General features: G+C 40.9%; 1 protein-coding gene across 1 annotated transcript; it reads left to right on the plus strand.

Moving 5' to 3' along the window:
• Positions 1 to 18,233: 18,233 nt before the first annotated feature.
• LOC139455389 (mannan endo-1,4-beta-mannosidase-like) lies at positions 18,234 to 20,759 on the plus strand. Its single transcript, XM_071236949.1, has 3 exons — positions 18,234 to 18,288; positions 18,752 to 18,983; positions 19,668 to 20,759. Exons 1-3 carry the CDS (start codon positions 18,269 to 18,271, stop codon positions 20,631 to 20,633), a joined length of 1,218 nt encoding a protein of 405 aa, XP_071093050.1. The 5' UTR covers positions 18,234 to 18,268; the 3' UTR covers positions 20,634 to 20,759.
• The last annotated feature ends 248 nt before the right edge of the window (positions 20,760 to 21,007 follow it).

Genomic DNA, 21,007 nt, shown 5'->3' on the forward strand with positions numbered 1-21,007 from the left:
TATATCATGAACTAACTGCACATATAGGTATGATGAACAACTGACATTGTTATTCCTCTCGATGAGGCTCCTGTCATTACATACCACAGATAACAACCTAGATGATGTATATGAAGTCGGCTATAGCAGCAGTATAATCCATCTGGAGAGAAGACAAACAGAACTGCCTGTGGCTCAGGGAGGCTAATGGCATTGTATTGACTGTTGGACGCAGACTACAGATGCTTTTGTGGCATTTCCTGTCTGAACTGTTCTTCAATATATCTTTTGCCTGAACACCATTACCTCTGAGGAGTTAGTAATGGCTGTCTGGGCCAGTCCAATCTGCAGGATTTACTGTATTACCCAGAGCGTGTGTCCATGTGTAATGGGCGAACGTGTATTTAGATGGGGATGGAAGAGAAGTGGCTGTCAGTAGCATCCATTTGTCATATATGTATATAGTTTCACAACACTCCAGTCCTCGCCAATTGAAACAGAATCACGAGATATCGCGATGATTAATTAATAAAGATGGCTGCATGTGTGCTGATACTTAAAATGTGAAAACAAGCCATTCCGCCAAAAAGGAATATTACTTACCGTCATGACAAATTTGCAAATTGCGCTTTCATCATCAATATCTTTTGAGTTTTGATCACGTGATTACAATCCGGGTAAGCTTCGGCAGTCAGGTGACTGAATATATTTAGGCAACATTTAGCAGCATGTCCATCGTGCGTACATTACCAGCACGAATTGAAAGAAAAAAGAGTGCAGATAAAGTATTTAAAGCTCTATTGACCACGTTCACTGCTAAATATTACCACTCGCAGACACGTCGATTCGTAATTGTAACCACGGGATCAAAACTCACTGATGATTTTTTTCGCTAGTAATTTTTTTCCCTTGAAAAGCGCACTTTGCATGTTTTGTCATTACTGTAAATAAATCTAGGTTATTACCCGAGTGTACTTTGACATGGTAAATATCCTGTATTAGGAACACACATTGTAAAGCGAGCCTTGGTGAGCATAGTGACCTTGAGTCATCCCCAAACACACAAGCGTGATAACACACGTTACCAGAACAGTGCCAGTTTTCCTGGAATGTGCCCATTAATATATATTATAATTACTTCAGAAGGAAAGTGATGTGTCAGTCGGACAGTGACAACAGTCAATATAGTTCCAATTGAAACCTGTTTCTTATTAAATGATGTAACTACATGTAGACAAAAGAACAGTTGCCTACACAAATTGTTTCTACTTGCCTGTCGCGGCCATCCGTCAGTCTGTCTGTGAGTGTAACTGTCCTTGATCAAAGTAAGGCTACTCTGACCCTAGTCTGTGAGACGTCACGTTTGTTTAGCATCTGCCTGTCCTTTCATAGCGTTACGAAGTGCAGTCAGATGTACACACAGCGACATAACGAAACAAGTTAACAATTCGGAAACGTTTCGGCAAAATCCAACTGTTTTAATTTGGGGGAAAGGTTCCAAGCTGCAGAGGTCTCCAAGGACAAATATGGAACCTGATCCCGTTAGGCTAGTGTCCACGCTAAATTGTTTCGCAATTTATATGTCATCTACGTCACAGTTAGACACTGATTTTCAATATATTAGACTTTTCTTTTCATACTGATAGCAATTATCCCAGCAGTTTCTCCAGATTCCCGATGGTTAATTGTGACTGGATCGCCGAATGACAAGGGCGACGCCATGTTTGTTTGTGAACACTGAAAGAAGTCCCTACTTGATCATGACCTTTGGTATTGCATCTCTATCCATCTGTGACCCTAACGGATATTGTTTTTATCCGATCGCTTTAGCCTGCCGGGAATCCTACCCATTATATGAATTATGAATCCTATTTATTATCAGTGGAATGGCTTGTTTACTTTATCGGTATCAGCACATCAGTTGTCTTCGTTATATAATCATCACGATATTTTATTATTCTATTTCTCGTGGCGAAGACAATAACGATTGATATATGTTTTTATGCATTTCACGCAACTATGTTTTCATGTTTGTTTGTTTTTGTTCTACTCGATTGTTTACATGTCGCCGACGTTAGGCAGGAGTAGTGTTGATGCATCATTAGCCAACAAACACTTATATGTATATCGTATCAGAGTTGGATGTTTCTGGTCGAACAGGAAATGTTTATCCTTTACGCGAACACCTGGCGTCATCATTTTCTGTGATTTATTCATAAAATCGATTTCACTATTTTCTCGGTAGAGACTGATTATTCTCTGGCGTTGACGGTTTGATTTTGTTGAACTAAAAGCGTCAAAACTCTTTTCATAATCATAAGAAATCTCTACCAAGAGCAAATCCCATTGTACGATTCCGACTATATTATGAGCATGTGTTTATGAATCACTATCAAATAGTTATGACACCAGATGTTCGCGAAAAAGATGAGCGTATCCTGCCCCACACGTGACACCCATCACAAACACACGCCAAGATAAATAAAAGCAACAAAACCAAAAGTCAATTGTACGATTCGGAATATATCATGAAGTTGTGTTTATGAATGACTAGCACACTGCAAACACGAAAAAGACGTCCTTTTGTATATGGGTACTGGACAGAAAAACGACTAAAATTCATTACAATTGATAAGTTCGTGAGCGTCCAGAAGTGTCCGGAAAAGCGTCGAGATTTTCAAGCGTAAAAATAGACGGAAAAACGACGCTTTTGCTCCGCCTTGTACGGCCAATCACATTGCGCCGGTCACCTGACGTACGTGATGCCCAAGGCTTCCTTAAGGAGGTAATAGGTTTTGTGTTTCTGACTGCAGTGGTATGCTTATCTCTAGTATCTGACCCGCGAAGTGCAATGGAATTCAGACACGCGCCAAGACGTCAAAGTCAAACATGTTACCAAGGAAGTTTATTGACATCACATATCCTTCCGCTATGCACCATTATCAACTCTAGTAATTTATTATGAGTCTTTAAAAAATACGAAATACGGGAACACATGGTAAACGCCCAAAAAGGGAATTGCATCCGACATAATATTTCTCACTGATGCGTCATATTTGGAAATTCATGTAAAATCTACATGTTAACAATAAAACGTTGTGAAAGCTTTAATGAGGCCTTAAATGTTGTAACCTTGATTAAACAACTTCTGAGCAAGAGTTGCAGACGCTCTTTGAAGTCTTGGTGGAAAGAGCATGCTCGATTGTACCTCAAAAGGTGTGAAATGCAGACACCAAGGGCTGGAGCTGCTCGACTATTGCTCGACCGAAAGGTAAAGTTGAATGTTGGAAAGTGTCATTCAAACTTGTGTATAATCTTTTATCACTCACTGCATATTTCTAACTATGAAACAGATGAGGCGGTTTCACTGGTATCCTTATTTCTCGTTCAGGTGGGGACATTTGTGGTAGGGAATTGGCAATTTGGCAAGTACTAAGTGCTCTCAGATCATCGATATACCTAAATCTTTTGCTAAACGTCTTGACCAAATTCCCCTGTTTTGATTTTGTCCATGTGGATGCCTACATCTTGTCGAAATGCCTCATCACCAAATTTAACGTAGATGTTATTAATGAGGAAGTCATTTTTTTCACATTATGAGCAACGTGCCACGACGTCAGGATACGATGATACGCCATCAGTCAAATCACCGAACCACACCGTCTGAGGCACTTAGTCGCCTCTTGGGATAACAATAGGTTATATGGGACTAATTTTACCACAGACTCTTCATTTAGGTGTTACTATTTAGATACTGGGGTTTACAGGGGTTAACATGTTCTTCAGATCAAGTATGAAACAAATTAAACAGCCAATGTAACTATGTACATATGGCTGTGTACGGGGGATAATATATGTTCAGACCATTTACACAATAATTATACATCCAGTGAAACTATGGAGATATATGTGTGTCTAGAGGTTTCTGTACACTTCAGACTGTGAGTACAACACACAGCCAGTGTAACCATTTAGAAACCAGTGTGTGTCCAGGAGGTAATATGTAATTCAGACCATTTATACAACACTCAGCCAGTGAAACCATGTCGATACCCGTGTATGCAGAGGTTACTATATAGTTCAGACTGTGTGCACAACACACAGCCAGTGTAACTACGTAGATACCGGTGTATGCTAAGGTTACTATATGCCTCAGACCATGTATACAAAATTCAGCCAGTGTAACTTCGTAGATACCGGTGTATGCTTGGGTTACTATATACTTCAGTCCATGTTTACAACATACAATTGAATAAAGTCATTCCCTCAATGGTCAAACCAAACCCCAAAATGGACTAAATACGACGTGAGTATTGCTTTTGGCGAATTCACTATACTTAAATAAGCATGGGAGGCTGTACAGATCCGCCATTCAGCATGGACACGTATGTCTTCCTACGAAAACTATTAATTCAACAAATGCCATTACAGGCATGGCCAGTAAATAATTTGATATCAGATCCGCATTCGAACGAGATCTTACGTGATCTTTTTCAATTATCCAAGTATGGGAGGAGAAGCACGGAAATTCGTCTTCGTGATTTGTTGGCCACCGACTGCTATCACCATTCAATAGTCATTCAGTCACAGACGGGGATTTCAGAGATCTGGCAACTGCACGTTAAGAATCGCTTTAGAGAAACGAGATGCGGCTGAAGTCATTTTAGGACGCTTTGCTGATTCATGGGATAGTTTTCTTTGCATATCAAATAATGAGTCCCTTCGTGGTCAGGATTGGTTGTATGTGTACGGGAGGGGGTGACGATGTGCGTCTTCAGACAGTCGATCTACATTATAAGGGATGCCTTACAGGTTTGGAGATTGACATCATCATGATACTACTCAAAAGAAGTACTGTTCAAGAACACCCAGAGATGCAAGGACGGAAAACGTCTTTGTTCTTCATTTTTTCTTGAGTAGCATACATTGCAGGTCATAGTGTAAAATGTTGCTGATATTTTTAATATCAGACCAATTTCTCGGACGCCAATGATCCATGACATGTCGTTACAGCTGAACAATGAGGATTGGGTGGTTATTGATTGAGATTAAGTTGTTTGTATGTCACCTGAAGTGGACTGTTTTAAGTTTTATCCTGTTCCCCAGCCATTGGCTTTCCTGGGCTCGAGTCTATCATTAAACGGCACCTATGTGATATGGCCGCACCATTGCTTACTGCGACGTGAACAACATTCATTCACACGTTCCCTTGACAATTTATATCATAATCAGAATCAGAATCATAATATCAACAAAATATCATTTTCGTGTATTATGCATTTTTTTGCCTTTAAGGCTCGTATGCATGCTTGTAACCTGTTGTGTCAAGTTTTGTTTGTCGTTCATTGTTTAACGCCCCTCTCAATATGACGGAGGCCTGTAAATAATCGACCAGACAAATCAGTGATTGATGTTAGGAGCAGCGGTCCACGTCTTCATGGTTCGTCATCAGCCAAGAGACCGATCTATTTTGTCGCCTCATGCGAAATCCAATCTTTACTCATCACGGAGTAGACCATCGACCAATGGACAGCTACATTTTACCCCAGTGACTTAAATGACAAGTTTTTCCCTGACAACCATTATTCATACACTACAAACTGATATTGTGAATAATAATCTAATGTTATTGCTTACTTGGCACAAAATTTCAAGCTTATTTGATAATAGCATATTATATTTCGAAAGCATATATTTTAGATTACACAGTAGAGAGAAGTTTGAAACGATAGTAAATTCTCTACGTTTGGCAATGTCCTCATGTCTACACGCCTAGACTCGTGTGAAACCCCTAAACAATGGGTCTCCGTATGTGTCTACCAGTGTTATTCGCTGATGAGTGGTCTTAACACCCAGACCAGATTGACCGCAGTCAGAGTGAGTGTATCAGTTTGGTTTGAAGTCGTTTTGAAAAGTCTTTCAGTAATATCGCGGCGTGGCAGCTTGATGTGAGAAAAGCCAGAAGCAATGCAGTAAAGAGATCAAATCATGTCTCCGGTTTGACCATAACACGCGGATGAATCCATCTAAATTATATGTGTTTGTGACGGGTCCCACTGGTCTTGCAGGATCTGCTAACGTTTTCGCGAACCCCTGGTGTCATAACTGGTACATTACTATTTGATAGTGATATCATATTGTGATGGTATAATGAGCAGCGGTCCACGTCTTCGTGGTTCGTCATCAGCCAAGACACCAAACTATTATGTCGTCTTATGCAAAATTCAATCTTTACTCATCACGGAGTATGCCATCGACCAATGTACAGCTACATTGACCCCAGTGATTTGAATAACAAGTTCTTCTCTGACAACCATTATTCATACGCTACAAACTGATATTGTGAATAATATGTTATTGCTTACTTGGCACAGATTTTCAAGCTTATATAGCATATTCTATTTCGAAAGCATATATTTTAGTTTACACTATGCAGAGAAGTGTGAAAAGATACTCAATTCTCAATTTTTAGCAACATCCTCGTTTCTACACGTCTAGACTCGTGTGAAAACTCTAAACAATGGGTCTCCGTATGTGTCTACCAGTGTTATTCGCTGATGAGTGGTCTTAACACCCACAGCAGATTGACCGCAGTCAGAGTGAGTGTATCAGTTTGGTTTGAAGCCGTTTTGAAAAGTCTTTCAGTAATATCGCGGCGTGGCAGCTTGATGTGAGAAAAGCCAGAAGCAATGCAGTAAAGAGATCAAATCATGTCTCCGGTTTGACCATAACACGCGGATGAATCCATCTAAATTATATGTGTTTGTGACGGGTCCCACTGGTCTTGCAGGATCTGCTAACGTTTTCGCGAACCCCTGGTGTCATAACTGGTACATTACTATTTGACAGTGATATCATATTGTGATGGTATAATCGGAACCGTGCTATGGACTGAGTGTTGGCAGATAATTTTATATGATTATGGTAATGATCTTGTTGCTTTTATTAATATCAACAACAGCAAATATCGTAATTTGAAACTCCGGATATTAACTTCTACCAGATGGCATATGGCGTGTTAAAAGACTATCACTACCTTTCTCTGATCGTCAATCCAAGCATATGATGACACACCTGTGCAGTCTCAAGTGTTTGATATAAAAAAAGAGGAAACATGACAACTGACCTCATAACAGCCTCAATATCAACTGCATAGTAGCGGATTGGAATATATAGCTTTATCGATTATTCATTACTTTCAAGGTAAGCGGGAATTGCTGGATCCGTGTTCATTTGTAACAGAAAGTCACGTTTTCACGCGTACGTGTATGTTTCCTGGGATTCTGAACATCACAAAATCACAAGTAGTCCGCTGTAACTCCTGACGACCAGTTTTCGATTTATATTTCGGGGTGTCAGTTGGATGAGGTAGGAAAGCCCGAAGTGATGCAGGTCTTTGATATTTCCCACTTTGTGTAACCCAAGAGCATGGGTAAGACGCTGACAAACCCGGAAGCATTTCCAGGGCGTATCTGGTATTGGAACCCATTACCATAGGTTTCTGGAACGAACCTCTGTACAGCGAATTGCGGCCTAATAAAGGCAATAGCAACGTGGTTTGGGGTTGTCGCTTATGTCAAGATGATACATCAAGTATAAACATCAAGTAAAATCCTGTGACCTAATTTGGCATTGAAAATAGAACGTTTCTTTTTTATACTACACAGGGATTCCACAGTCGTAAAATTGACATGAACGTGGACAAACTGCACTTGGGCACGCAATTGTCAGATAAAGACGATGGTATTAATCATTTAGTGGCATGTGTTCCCACACGTATCTTTTATCTTGTAATCTGAGTTGACAGAGTCAAACGAGGATTATAGACGTTACTTTGCGTATTGGGTACACGGGTGGCCCAGTCACCTGAAGAGCCACAGTTCCCTGTGCAGTTATGCGTCCCTTGAGCAAGCCAGAACACTATGGTCGTGGGTTCGTATCCCGCTTCGCCCCGAGTTTGTCAGCACCATACCCGTGCTTGTGTGTTTCACCAAAGTGGTGAACGTCTGAGACCTGCTTCACTTTGTGTTTTCTTCCAACATTAAGTTGATAAGCTGTGATATGACTGGAATACTGTTTAAAGCAGCAAAACATTTTTTATTTATTCTCAATTATACTTCTGCAACCACCCTACTTTGTCCGACTTTATCAAGCAGTATGCCTCCACGGAGAGCTGTCCCAGGCGATCTCCATATATTTGAACAAAATAAGCTTTTAAACATCAAAGAACAGTTATAAATATTGTTGTCTACGATGCAATAACACAAAAATAAATAAATATCATAGAAATTTACAGTTGGTCAGGAGTTGTTTCTGTTCTGTATACATTGTTTCGAAATAGATTTTAATTCATAAAGACCTTTGAGGATTCCGTGTAAGAATATACCGGTAGGTATATCAAGCTATCATGGCTCGAGTTGTCAAGCTCGGTGACCTAGTTGGTTTGATGTCATCGCAATCCAATGACTGTGGTCGATGATCTTAATGTCTGGTCCAGCCTCTCATATTTTCAAACCGCCATCATAAAGCTGGAACAGTGTTGAGTACGGTGTTAAACAACAAACAAACAAATATAAAACATCGACACTAGAGAATACCCAGTGTCAATTCGATGACTCCATTGAGCATCAGGGGCAAAATAATGGTGAAATTTATATGAATGGATCACTGAAAATCCGTGATTTATAATACATGTAGTATCAAAATACACCAGCCTTATTACTTTAAAAATAATTACTTAAAAATACTTAAAAATATATTGCCAGTGAAAATATACTTAAATCTCACCATCTTGAATGGTAGGTCATTTTCGTATTTACCGCAGCTTTCTTCTGTTGAGTATACAGCTCAAGCTGCCTCATGAGGCTCCTGAAGGCGTACAGTTACGTTACCTTCTCACCCTACCGGGTACCCAGTCACTGTTCGGTGAACAAAGTCACTTTCCTAAGACAAAAAAAACGCGCATAAAATGGTTTTCGGCCTGGGGTAAAGCAGAGGTCCCAGAAACTCTCGGGAGTTTAGCTTGTTGAATCAGCACTCTCATCACCCAACGTTGCTAAACTGCGCCTTATTTGTCAGCGTGCTTGCACAAAGGACCACGTGCCACCAGCACACGGACATAACGCACATACTGTTAATCCAACATTTACGTTGACGCCTACCTTAACCCAGATAGCAATCAGTACCATCATGTACTCAAACACAAGCTCCGAAGACCCGACCACATGAATAATGCACATTTTAAAGTACGTATTCATTGTCTGGTGGATGGAGCCGTTTGCATGCAATCATGTGTGGGGCACCTTATCCTCCGATCATTCTGCTCGGCGAAGTAAAGAATATTGATAATATTATGTCTCATCTTAATCTTCAATCAATTCACCTGTAAAATATTCATACCAGAATTCAAATGTGAGTGATTACATCAAATTGAGTCAAGATCCAATTTCAAAAGGGTAAGTTATTTTCGTTTACAGAATTCTATTTGCAACAGCACGCTTTGACTAGATTACGATAGCATCACGAAACATGAACACGCGATGAAGCCTTATATACTGAATCGCGTTGGAAACCTGCCTTTCATACTGGTACGAAGATCTAAGGTCGCCTTTTTTAATATGTTAATGGTAGTCTAAAAATACTCAAACGTCCGTTTGTTTAAGAGTGTTCGTGTAAGTAGCGTGACCTATCCAAGCTTGCAGTAATGTTCTTAGACAACTGGGTTCCTCGTGTCCTGTTCATATGTTCTGGAGTCCTTGGTGTCTGGGGTTCAGATCACGGGATTTACATTTGCATTTAGCCCTGAAATAAGGTTTTGTAAGAATCGATCCCAAGACACATTAAGGAAATAAATGCACATTTTTTTATTAACATTCATGGCTTTTTTCTCAACTGTGAGAATTATTTTAAGAACGTTTAAAAAAAGCGTAAAGAAAAAACCACCAAAAAAACAGAATATATGGTTCTCATTTGCATTGAAATTTTGTTTCCACCGGGTACCGTGTACAATTGAAGTAACGAGAGCATATGTACATGTATACACGCGTAGTTAGATTGACATTATTGTCACGATCCCCACGATGGAAGTCAATTACAATGCCTAATACTCCTCATAATGAAACAGTGCAGTGAATCGTCCACGCTGGGTACCCTTGATATCTGACGTGAGAAATCAACTTCAACGTCCTGAAGATTAAGCTTTCGCCATAACTGATATGGTATCTGGTGTTGTTTAGAAGGCAAACATATCCACGCCATATGTTTTCAACCACAATGAAGACGAACGTACATGGTACACTATGCTTCTCGTAAGAGGCGACTAACAGGATCGGGTGGTCAGACCTCGCTGACTTGGTTGATGCATGTCTTCTTATCCCAATGTGTGCGTGTGTGATTAGGATTTCTTACACTCCTGTGTGATAACTGGTATTAAAGATATGTGTGAGATCGATTCCAGGCCCGTGATTGGCTACTCCATGGTGATGACCTAAGGTCAGATTATGACGGACTACTTTCCTGATCGTAAGTCAATGCTGAGTTACTCATACTTCTGTCAAATGTTCACCTACGTCTGTGTTGAACGTTATGGATTTAGAGTGTTAACCCTGGATGCGACAGCAACATATATGTCCCTCCTCATCAACCATCACTTCAAAGTCGAATGTAATTCAAAATACATCACGCACACTCATACACTTCACTGTTTTGAGTTCTGTGGGAAAGTACCTTTCTGTTATATCATCCACTGTCATTTTAGGCATAGCAAATTCCTGAAAGTGACCTATGGAAATAGTTTATTGATACATCACTAAATCATCATTCACGGCGTTGATTATTTAATGTATGTTTAGAAATCTAAATATCAGATATGTACAGGAAGAATCGAATTTCGAAACCAGCATATCAGTGATCACGGTTAGATTTCTAACTGTTTTTTATCAAATCACCAAGGATAATACTGAAACGTCGCCAATAAGTCTAGGGTCGTTTAGAATGTTTTGGAAAATACGCAAATACCCCGAAGTGTACTTTCCGCCTTACTGGATTTAGTGTTTACAAAATCCCATTTCACGGATGCCCATTAAGAGACGCCTATTACATCGCGTATATTTTAAACCCAGACAAACAAATGGCCTTTGTCACCAATACAAATCATCTAGATTAATTCAAGCGAAATAATTTGGGGGGGAAACGAACGCTGTGCTCGGTAAACTCTACCAGTACGCAGATTGACAGAGTGTTTCCAATTACTTACATGACACATTTATGTATATACAATCCCTCGAACAAAGACAATCCTCCCCTGAAAATCCCACGTGGTGTACACGCCATTTTGTAAAAGTCGATCATCGGTATTGATGTCATACGGAAGTAAACATTGTTGTACATATTTGGTAATTTTATAACTCGGCACCCGTTTGTTTGTCGTAAAAGGCGACTAAGGGGATCGGGTGGTCAGGTTCGCTGACTCGGCTGATGCATGTCATCGAATCCGTATTGCGTGGATCGATGCTCATGATGTCAGCCACAGATATGCCGGAAACCTTGTATATGGTCATATTATTTATTGGTAGTAAACAGTATGTCGGGTGACGTCACCAAGCACCGTTTTGTTATGGATAAGTCCTCCGCTGCGATCATGAGACCAGACAAAATACATCGATTCGATGCTAAAACGGTGCGTGTTTAGGGTTTGCAAGAAACGGATTACTGCTTTCGCTCATTAGATACGTTTTGAAACAACTCGTGAGATAAATGGTATCTAACAGACACTCGTGAAGTAATCTGTATTACAACAGACACACAATTCGTGAAGATCCGGGGTAGAATTGATCTTCAGCAACATATGCTTATCGTAAGAGGCGACCAACTGGATTGGGTGGTCAGGCTCGCTGACTTGGTTGATGCATGTCATCGTATTCCAATTGCGTGGATCGATGCGCATGGTGTCAATCACTGGATTGTCTGATCCAGACTCGTTCGTCTACAGACCACCGTCTGAACTTGCCTTTGCATGTGTTTGTAACGGTGTACCGGCGGGACAGGATGCGCTCGCTCTTCGCAAACATCTGGTATCATCAATATTTGATAGTTATTTACAAACAAATGTTCATGACAAAGTCGGAATCTTGATGGAGCTTTGCAGTGAAACTGCCCAGAATGCCACTTCTGACACAGAAAATCCGGGGAATAGTTTTTCATGATGTTTTACCTGTGATCTTCGATTGCGTCATTTAGTGTTTTAATAGCTATTCTAAACTAACAATCACAACAAAACATTTGCTAGTTTCAGACATTCAATAGTAAACGTCTCTGCATGTCACAAGTTGTCGCAGGGCACTGTTACAACACGTTTTGTAATAAAGTTGCAAAGTGTAATAATTATTACAAAACGGGTCGACAGTCTTATTACAAAGTGAAATGCACATAGCAACCGGTATAACCCGTTTAGTAATAAAGTTGCAAGGTGTAATAAACTTGGTGAATGATGCTGAAAGTGTTCAATTGGCACCCATAACTTGCTTATAAGTCCAATTAGGAACACAAACGGTATTTACGTTAAGATTTGTCGTCATCATATCTACTTTGGATGAAAAGTTGACCTAACATTGGAATCGTTTCAAAGTGTAATGATTATTACAAAACGGGTTGAGAGTCTTATAACAAAGTGAAATGAACATAGCAACCCGTTTTGTAATAATTATTACATTTGCAACTTTATTACAAAACGGGTTGTAACATGGCACATTGAACCGCGAACCAGCTGGGAACCGGAAGTGACTCGTTAAACCGTCTCTATTTTGCCTTTATAGCCCAGTTGTCTCTCAGATATGTAAGACTGATTATTCTCTGGCGTTGACGTGTTATATTTACCGTATTCGACGTAATAAGCGCCCCGCTCTAATGAGCGCCCACGGCGATATTTGCTAACATATTGGCTAGTGAACAATCCCAATTAGCACCCCTTCCGATTGATCAATGTATACAAGACTTATTTATTCGTGTATAATACGCACTCGTGTTTTATATGCACCCTTGATTATGGGCAATTAAATTCTGGAAAATATATCTGTCGTGTATGATACGCACATACGTTTCTTTTGTATCATTTCAGGCTGTCAACATAAACTATGAAATTTACGATCTTTCAACTCTTTTTTTTTTTCAGCAAAGTTATATTCCAATAAGAGCCCCCTTTTTCTAATTGAGAGCGCTCGGGTGCTTATAACGTCGAATACGGTATATCGTTTTAAAAATAAGTTATTGTCTACCGTGAGTGCTGGGTGTTACAGGTTATGATTAAAATTGTCGCGAATTGTCATCACTGAATTCAGGGGTCTATTCAAATAATTTCCATCACTACCTTGCCTGGATGGACTGATTATTCTGTGGCATTGGCATTTTGAAGTCGTAATCAAATATGAAACTGACATATACTTTGTAGTTAATGTATTAAACGTATTCCTTAGCTGTTTTCGTGCCAATGTACTGTCTATATTTCCAGTGTATTACCTTTAAATGTCAATCCCATAGAGATATTCCTGGTCGTGCCCTTTCAAGTGTAAATGTCAGAATGTCATCAGCTGGAACCTTGTATTCTTACAAGATTTGTTCAACGCTTCTGCTTTTGTTGTAGGGTTGTAGTTTGAATATGCTTGTGGGCAACGACAAGACCAGTCGAAGGCAACAAGAGCGACGAGACAATTTTACATGGTACATGGACCGGGTTGTCCCCAGGGAAGACCGCCTCCGTGGTCTAGTGGTAGAGCGTCCGCCCGGAGAGCGGAGAGAGCGGAAGGTCCGGGGTTCGATCCCCGGCCGCGTCATACCAAAAGACATTAAAATATGGTACTTGTTGTTACCCTGTCTGGCGCTCGGCATTAAGGGGCTAGCTAATACAAGTACTGGTCGGCTCGGAGTCAGTATACTGGGGTATTCATGTTAAACTGCTGCATGGTGAGCTAGCACCATAAATCGGCATCAGTCCGGAGTAGTACAAGCAGCCACACACACACACACACACACACACACACGTCGCAAAAACGTGCAATAATCTTGGACGCGACGTTAAACCCAATTTCACCTCGCCTGTCTCCAGGGAAAGCTAACTACGGTAACAAGGAATCACCAAAGTAGTGATCCGGGTTAGAATTGATCTTTGTTGGAGATGCGAGTTAAAGGTATACAAACCGTTGTGCACGTCTATGGTTTTCTGAGGTGTGTTATACTGTACGGAACAGATTCTGTATATCCTCGGGGTATTTTTAGCTCGATTGTTGAGTCCCCACCAAAACAAGTCACCATTACTCTCGTGAAAAGTCGGACAATTGTGTTCATAAGTTCACCACCTTCTGCCCTTAGACTGTTTGCCCAAAAGGCTTGTTTTGGCCGGATTGTCTCCATATTTCATCCTTCAGGCATGGCTCTTCTGACACTGTGCAGCACGTTATTTTGTCCCCTCTAAAAATCCCCCTGGTACTGGGTTGCTACCTTGTTTGCGAGAATGTTTATGTGATCGTCATCAAAATCTTCAAATCCAAAGCCCTTGATTGCTATGATTACTGTGAGTCGCTTAAACTTACATATACCTCACAATGGCTATAACAATGGGATATTTCATGTGCCTTTTGTACCATTTGCTTCTCATTATGAATTAGTGAGTATTGAACAGTATTTTAGTTACATAAGGGCGTGATGCGGGGGTGGTGGGAACCAAACTGCTGCTGGTCTAAGACGTGTACTACTTCAGTTTTGTTTCTTTGTTGTTAAACGTCGCACTCAGCAAATTCCATCTATATGACGGCGATCTGTAGATAATCGAGTCTGGAACAGACAATCCAGGGATTCATGTCATGAGCATCGTGGGTTCAGCCTTATTTTGTTTCTAAGTTTATCAGCGTCATACCAGTGCTAGAGTGGTAAACGTCTGAAACCTGCATTTCCTCGGGCCTTCCTTTCACATCAAGATGACACGTCGTGGTAGAACTGAAATATTGTTCAAAGCGGCGATAAAACAAGCTTACTAACTTGTTAAAATCTAATCAGTTACATTTATTTCAACTCCAGTCTGTCTGTTACGGTCGTACACGCAAAAGCAAATAAACGATTAACAGCATGTGATTATCTGTATTAAATGTTCCGTGAGGCGTCTGCATTTGTGTATATCAGCCACCGAAACTCAAGACATTCAAACGCAAGCCAATATTACAACAAAAACAGTTACATTTTCAATATACAATTCCATAGAGTCGCAACACAGCTCTCTCCAAATACCAATGTCATCAATGATTGGATATAATAATGGCCCCAGGTGGGGTGGAAAGGATCGTACGTTACTCTATCACATAGTGGTGCAAAGAAGCATGTCGTCGAAGTCGCGGGACCACATTAGCTGACATTTCCCAACAGGAACGAAAGTAAGCACACGAGCCTACAGGGATCCATTCTCAGTTTGGAGCATCACCGATCTGTTTGTTATATCCGGTTTCGCTGTAGGATTATTTCCTTTTTCTGAAGTAATCCGATCACCGACGAGACAGAAACAATGACCATCATTAAAACACACTTTGCCCTTGTCGTAAATGTATTTGGAAACTTATTGGGAAAGGGGTAAGTTGGCTCTGAGATCAAACTTCTATTTCCAGACCAATAAACTGGGACTTACTGGTGAATTTCAGCTGTAAAACACTAAGGTACGCTTGGCGTTAGAAGGAATATAGATGGCAATGATCGTCCAAGACCTGGTAAATCTATTCCCACCATGGTTTAAGGGTGTCTGAACGTGTGCTAAATTCGATACTCTACAACCTTCGTACAACAAATTATCTGCTGTCAGACGTGCAATGGTAGGAAGTGCTTTTATTTTAATGTCTCTTATTTGATTTGTCATGGCAGCTTTCCGGGGATTGGACTTGGTGTTCTCAGTGACTGGCAGTGGATATTCTAGCAGTGAAATGTATTATTTACTTGATTTCAATGCAGAGGTGAAGCACTATTTATTTGAGTTGGTATTATTTCTTACTTTGCTCTGAATATCCGTAAATCTACTTATTTGTAATAGTTTCCTGTTGATAGAGATGTTGTATCGAGATTACACGTAGTCAAAGTAGGGATAGTGTGATATTGTTAATTTTTGTATGTGTGTTGCTTAAGTAAAGGTGACAAAACACTTTCCACAATCACAAGAAACCTCTGCTAAAAGTCCACTCTCAATCCGACAATATCATGAATATATGTTTATGAATCACACTCAGCAATACTCCAGCTACATTACGGTTCCCAGTTACGAGGCTGAAACAGACAAACCAGTGGTTGATGTTATGAACACGGCACGATGACGTCCGAATCAATGAGTCTGAGTTACAAAGCTTTACATGCTTTGGCATGAGTTTTGTTACAATGGTCACATGTCACTGGGGTATCGCGCACACCAGCTTTCGAGAACTGTTCAATATCCGGTTATCATTTATGTACATAAAAGTGATGACTTCACATGTATTGGTTCGTGTGCGACCGTCTTGTAGTCTTTGCTTAAGTGCCAATAATGAGACAAATATGGACAAACGGAAAATATTGATATATAACGAATCTTCCCGTGAGTCTTCCTTGATGAAATTTGTCAAGACGTGTTGATAAAAGCAACAGATATTTACAGTGTAAATAGTACAACTTACTAGCTTTAGTAGCAGAGGGATTGGTAGTGTTTCACGGTAACAGATAACGTCACACTTGTCTACAAAGCATTGTGATTAAATATCTTTGTAGTGATATCTCCTTCCAACCTATATGTTCTACGAAGTATACTCTTCAAATTTATACGAGGATCCGTACAAGGTATTGAGCCAACATGTTGGTGATTGGTGATTGTAGTCATATCAGTTATCGGTACATAGGATAAGTCCAAGGTGAAGGTCAGCTACCATCAATAACGCGTCTGTTCCCCGTTGGAATCGATAGCGGCCTGACATCTCCTGCCCATGGAAGAGACTAGCATACGAAACACATCCTTGGGAATGGTAGTCCACTCCGGTCTGCAACGCAAAATCCAACTGCTGTTATGTCTGGGGTTGTGGTTGACGTCGGCGTAGCCGTCTATCCAATTCATCCCACGGGTGCTCTTTTGGGTTAAAATCCGGGGATCTGGAGGGCCAGGGGAGAACATCAAGTTGTTGTTGTTGTGTAGGCAGGCTCTTGTGATCCGTTCTGTATGTGGTCGGGCGTTGTCCTGCTGGAATACACCGTTGCCGTTGGCTGCAATTGGGAAGACGTGTGGTAGGAGAATTTCGTTGATGTATCGTTGAGCCGTAAGATGTCCTTGGAAATGGACCTATCCTGTCCTGCCATGATGGCCGCCCATATCATAACGCTACCCCCCACCAAACCTGTCCACTTTCTGTTTCCGGCGTAACGTTCTCCCCGAGGTCTGTAGATCCGTGCTCTTCCATCCCCTCGACGGAGGAGAAATCTTGATTCGTTGCTTAACCAAACATCACTCAATCGCAGTTGAGACCATACCCTGTGTTGACGATACCAATGCAGTCGTTGTGGACGATGTGGACTCAATATGAGGCCTGCTGCTCTTTAACGGTCTCGTACGGTCTGGTCGGAGATTCTGCGCAGTCCGGATATTTGGGATGCGGTTGAGGTGACTGTGGTCGTCCTTTCACGTAGGTGGTGCAGTCGGGTGTAGCGATCTTGGGCGGGGTGGTTACTCTTTGTCGTCCCGACCTTGGCCGATCACATGTTGACCGCTAATGTCGCTTTTATGGCAAAAAATATCCGTATTGCATTTCATGTTTTGAAGAGTATATATCTCTTCTCTGTAACCTTTTGGTTTCTTTAATCTCATTTTATCTCTAATTCTGGAACGTGTTGGTATTTCACGCAAAACACCTGATACAACAAGTGAAAAGCAACATATTTTATTTTCCTTCTATTCTCTGGAACAGCCAATGCTCTCAATGGGTGTGTGAAACGTTTACCATTTTGTCTTCTTTTTCATTGAAGACAAATTGTAGGTTTGGCAAAATAAAATGTAGGTCATAAGGTACCAATGTCATGGTTGTATATTGTGTATTTATTACATTTTGTTCTAATGAATGTTCAAATGATTTTGTTCCAACACTAAATTGTTGGTGATTCATAGATTTATCTGATGGAACTGCCTACACGGTCACACAGGTTACGACCTTAATATAAAGTTTTATCAGTTTCTTATCTACCAGCGTTCTCCATTGCATTTAACATTAATGTAGGACGGATCTAAATTGGTATCAGTCTGCAGGTCGCAATGGAAAACCACGTCTCAAGGTGAGTTCTTACAGGAACAGTTTCATATAAATTTGCATGTCCAAAGTGTAATATCTTTAGGTAATAAGTAATATATACTTTTTTATTCTCAGCTTGTGTCAGTTTTGAAGAGAGAGAAAAAAAGTATTAACTGCGGTCACTATGTAAAGTTCGAGCATAAGAGCCGATGTATTATCAGTGAAATCATTAGTTAAAGTATGTTGTCTACTGTGCCGGGGATTGTAACGACTAGACATCAGAGGATGGAGTTTAAAAATTATAACTTTTTTCAGCAAATACTGAAAAAAAGGTTTTAAAAAGAATTGCTTTCTAGACATTCTGAATGTTCTAGACATTCTGAAAAGTATGTGCTGTGAAAATATTTGTTCGTCTTTCCTATGGAGAAGACGCAGCTCTGGAAAGTCTTCCAAAAGACGTACTTCCGCGGATTAAAATAGCACCTAACTTGCTAAATTTTATTCAGGCTGTTGGCCATTTCAACTGTTGTGTGGACCTCATTGTACGGATCTCCCGTGGACCAACATGTCACACCGGAAACCATGGCGCTGTATAATAGCATGCTGAAGCTGTCCCGCAGTCCTGATAAGGTCATGTTCGGACACCACGAAGACACACTGACCGGCATATCCCCTGGCAACCCCAACTACCAGGTGACAAAGTATGCACACGCCTGGAAACCTTTTTGGAAGTTTACGGTAAATACTAGCGCTAACATCTTTTAATTTTAGCTGAAATATAATATATAGTTTGAAGAATGGACAGATCATAGTATTTGAGCGAGTTATTAAATATGGTTACACGTACACAGCCAACAATGTCACAACGGCGGTCTCAAGTGTTAGCAGACTCGGGTCTTCCATGTTTCAACCAAATGAGCTGTCTGTCACAATTGAAGAGACAGTCGACAGTATATGGAAGTCATTCACCCGAGCTTAAGTGCGGTGGATATCCTGGGAAAAGCCTAGTACCAGCCTTGTAAAAGCGTCCGCTCGTAACGACGAAGACCTGATTCGATCCCACCTGATATTGCTGGAATAGTGAATGAGCGACATAAGTCAGTAAACTTTACAAACTACTTCTGTCAGTGAATCTTCAACACAGTTAAATCCCATTTCTCCTCACCTCAAATTAGAACTGTAATGTGAGCCGTTACTCCTCGGTATTATGTTAAAATATTACTTTGAATACAAGCGCTGACAGCAACCTGACAATGCTGACAAGTGGTTGTCTGTGTTACCATTTGCTGAATATTCAGATGAGCTACACTGTCGTGGCATTTTTTCGTGTTCCATTTTAGTAGGTGTACATCAAACATCAGCAACACATTTCGTCTCGAAACATAATTGACTGGACTAAGCGTGTACATGTTTCTGTTACAGACCTCACAAGCAGATCGTGGTGATGAGGACGAGTTATCAGACATAAGAAGTGTAACTGGAGAGTATCCTGCAATCGTAGGCTTCGATTTTAAAAACTTCAACGCCGACGAAATGAAAGTCTTGACATACCTGGTGAAGAAAGCCCATACCAGAGGGCAGGTTATAACAGTCTGTCAGCACAACAACAACCCAGTGTCTGGGGGATCCTTCAGGCTAAGCTGGGACAACGGCACCGTGATCCACACACTCAGACGCTCACTACCAGGTGGGGATGCTCATACAAGATACAAGGCCAACCTGGACAAAATCGCTTCCTGGGCCAACACACTGAAGGACGCAAATGGGAAGTCAATCCCCATCATCTACCGACTGTTCCACGAGATGGATGGTGACTGGTTCTGGTGGGGCATCAACAACAGATGCCACAACACACCCAAGGATGTACGAGATATCTTGAGATACACGGTTTCCTACCTCCGAGACGTAAAGGGGGTCCATAACTTCCTGTACAATTTCGCCATCGACTGCTTCTCGAAAACAGACAATTTTCACTTGCTGTACCCAGGAGATGACTTCATTGACATCATTGCCGTCGACTACTACTACAAGTTTACCCCCACCACAACAAAGAAAGCCTTGAAGACCAATCTTGCAAACCTTGTAGACATAGCCGAATCACGAGGGAAGATCCCGGCCATAGCAGAGGCTGGTATGTTTGATGACGGAATATTCAACCATACGAATTTCTGGACTGACAATTTCCTGACTGTAATGAAGACCGACCCAAAGCTTCGTCGCATTCTGTACATCTTAGGGTGGCACAACATTTGCTGGTCAAACGATATATGCGAATACTGGGTTCCTTTTAAAGGATTCAGTGGCGCTAGTCAGTTCCGCGATACATTTTACAAAGATCCTGTTATGGTATTTGAAAAGGAAGTACATGCTTTAAATGTTTATGGTTGAAATACAAATGATAGTCTTCGGTGAATAATGTGCCGAATTTTCAATATCATTCGTGAGAAACACGTTTCACTCTACGCATTAATATAGTGGTTAGCGAGTGGCCCAGTCGTCTAAGGCGCCGCAGTTCGCGCCTAGCACCTAGCATTTTGGCACTCCAGAAACCTATTATTGTGGGTTCGAATCCCGCTTTGCCCGATCTATTTCTAGGTTTGTTAGCACCACACCCGTGATAATAGGTTTCTCAATCGTTGTAAACGTCTGCATAATTTTGGGTCTTCATCCATCATTAAAGTGACACGCTGTGATATGAATGGAATACTGTCCAATATGGCGTCAAACGCATCTCACTAACTTACATATACAACACTAAGGAG

The sequence above is a fragment of the Haliotis cracherodii genome, unplaced genomic scaffold, assembly GCF_022045235.1.
Source record: "Haliotis cracherodii isolate W230 unplaced genomic scaffold, xgHalCrac1.p SCAF_11, whole genome shotgun sequence".
Lineage (NCBI taxonomy): Eukaryota > Metazoa > Mollusca > Gastropoda > Lepetellida > Haliotidae > Haliotis > Haliotis cracherodii.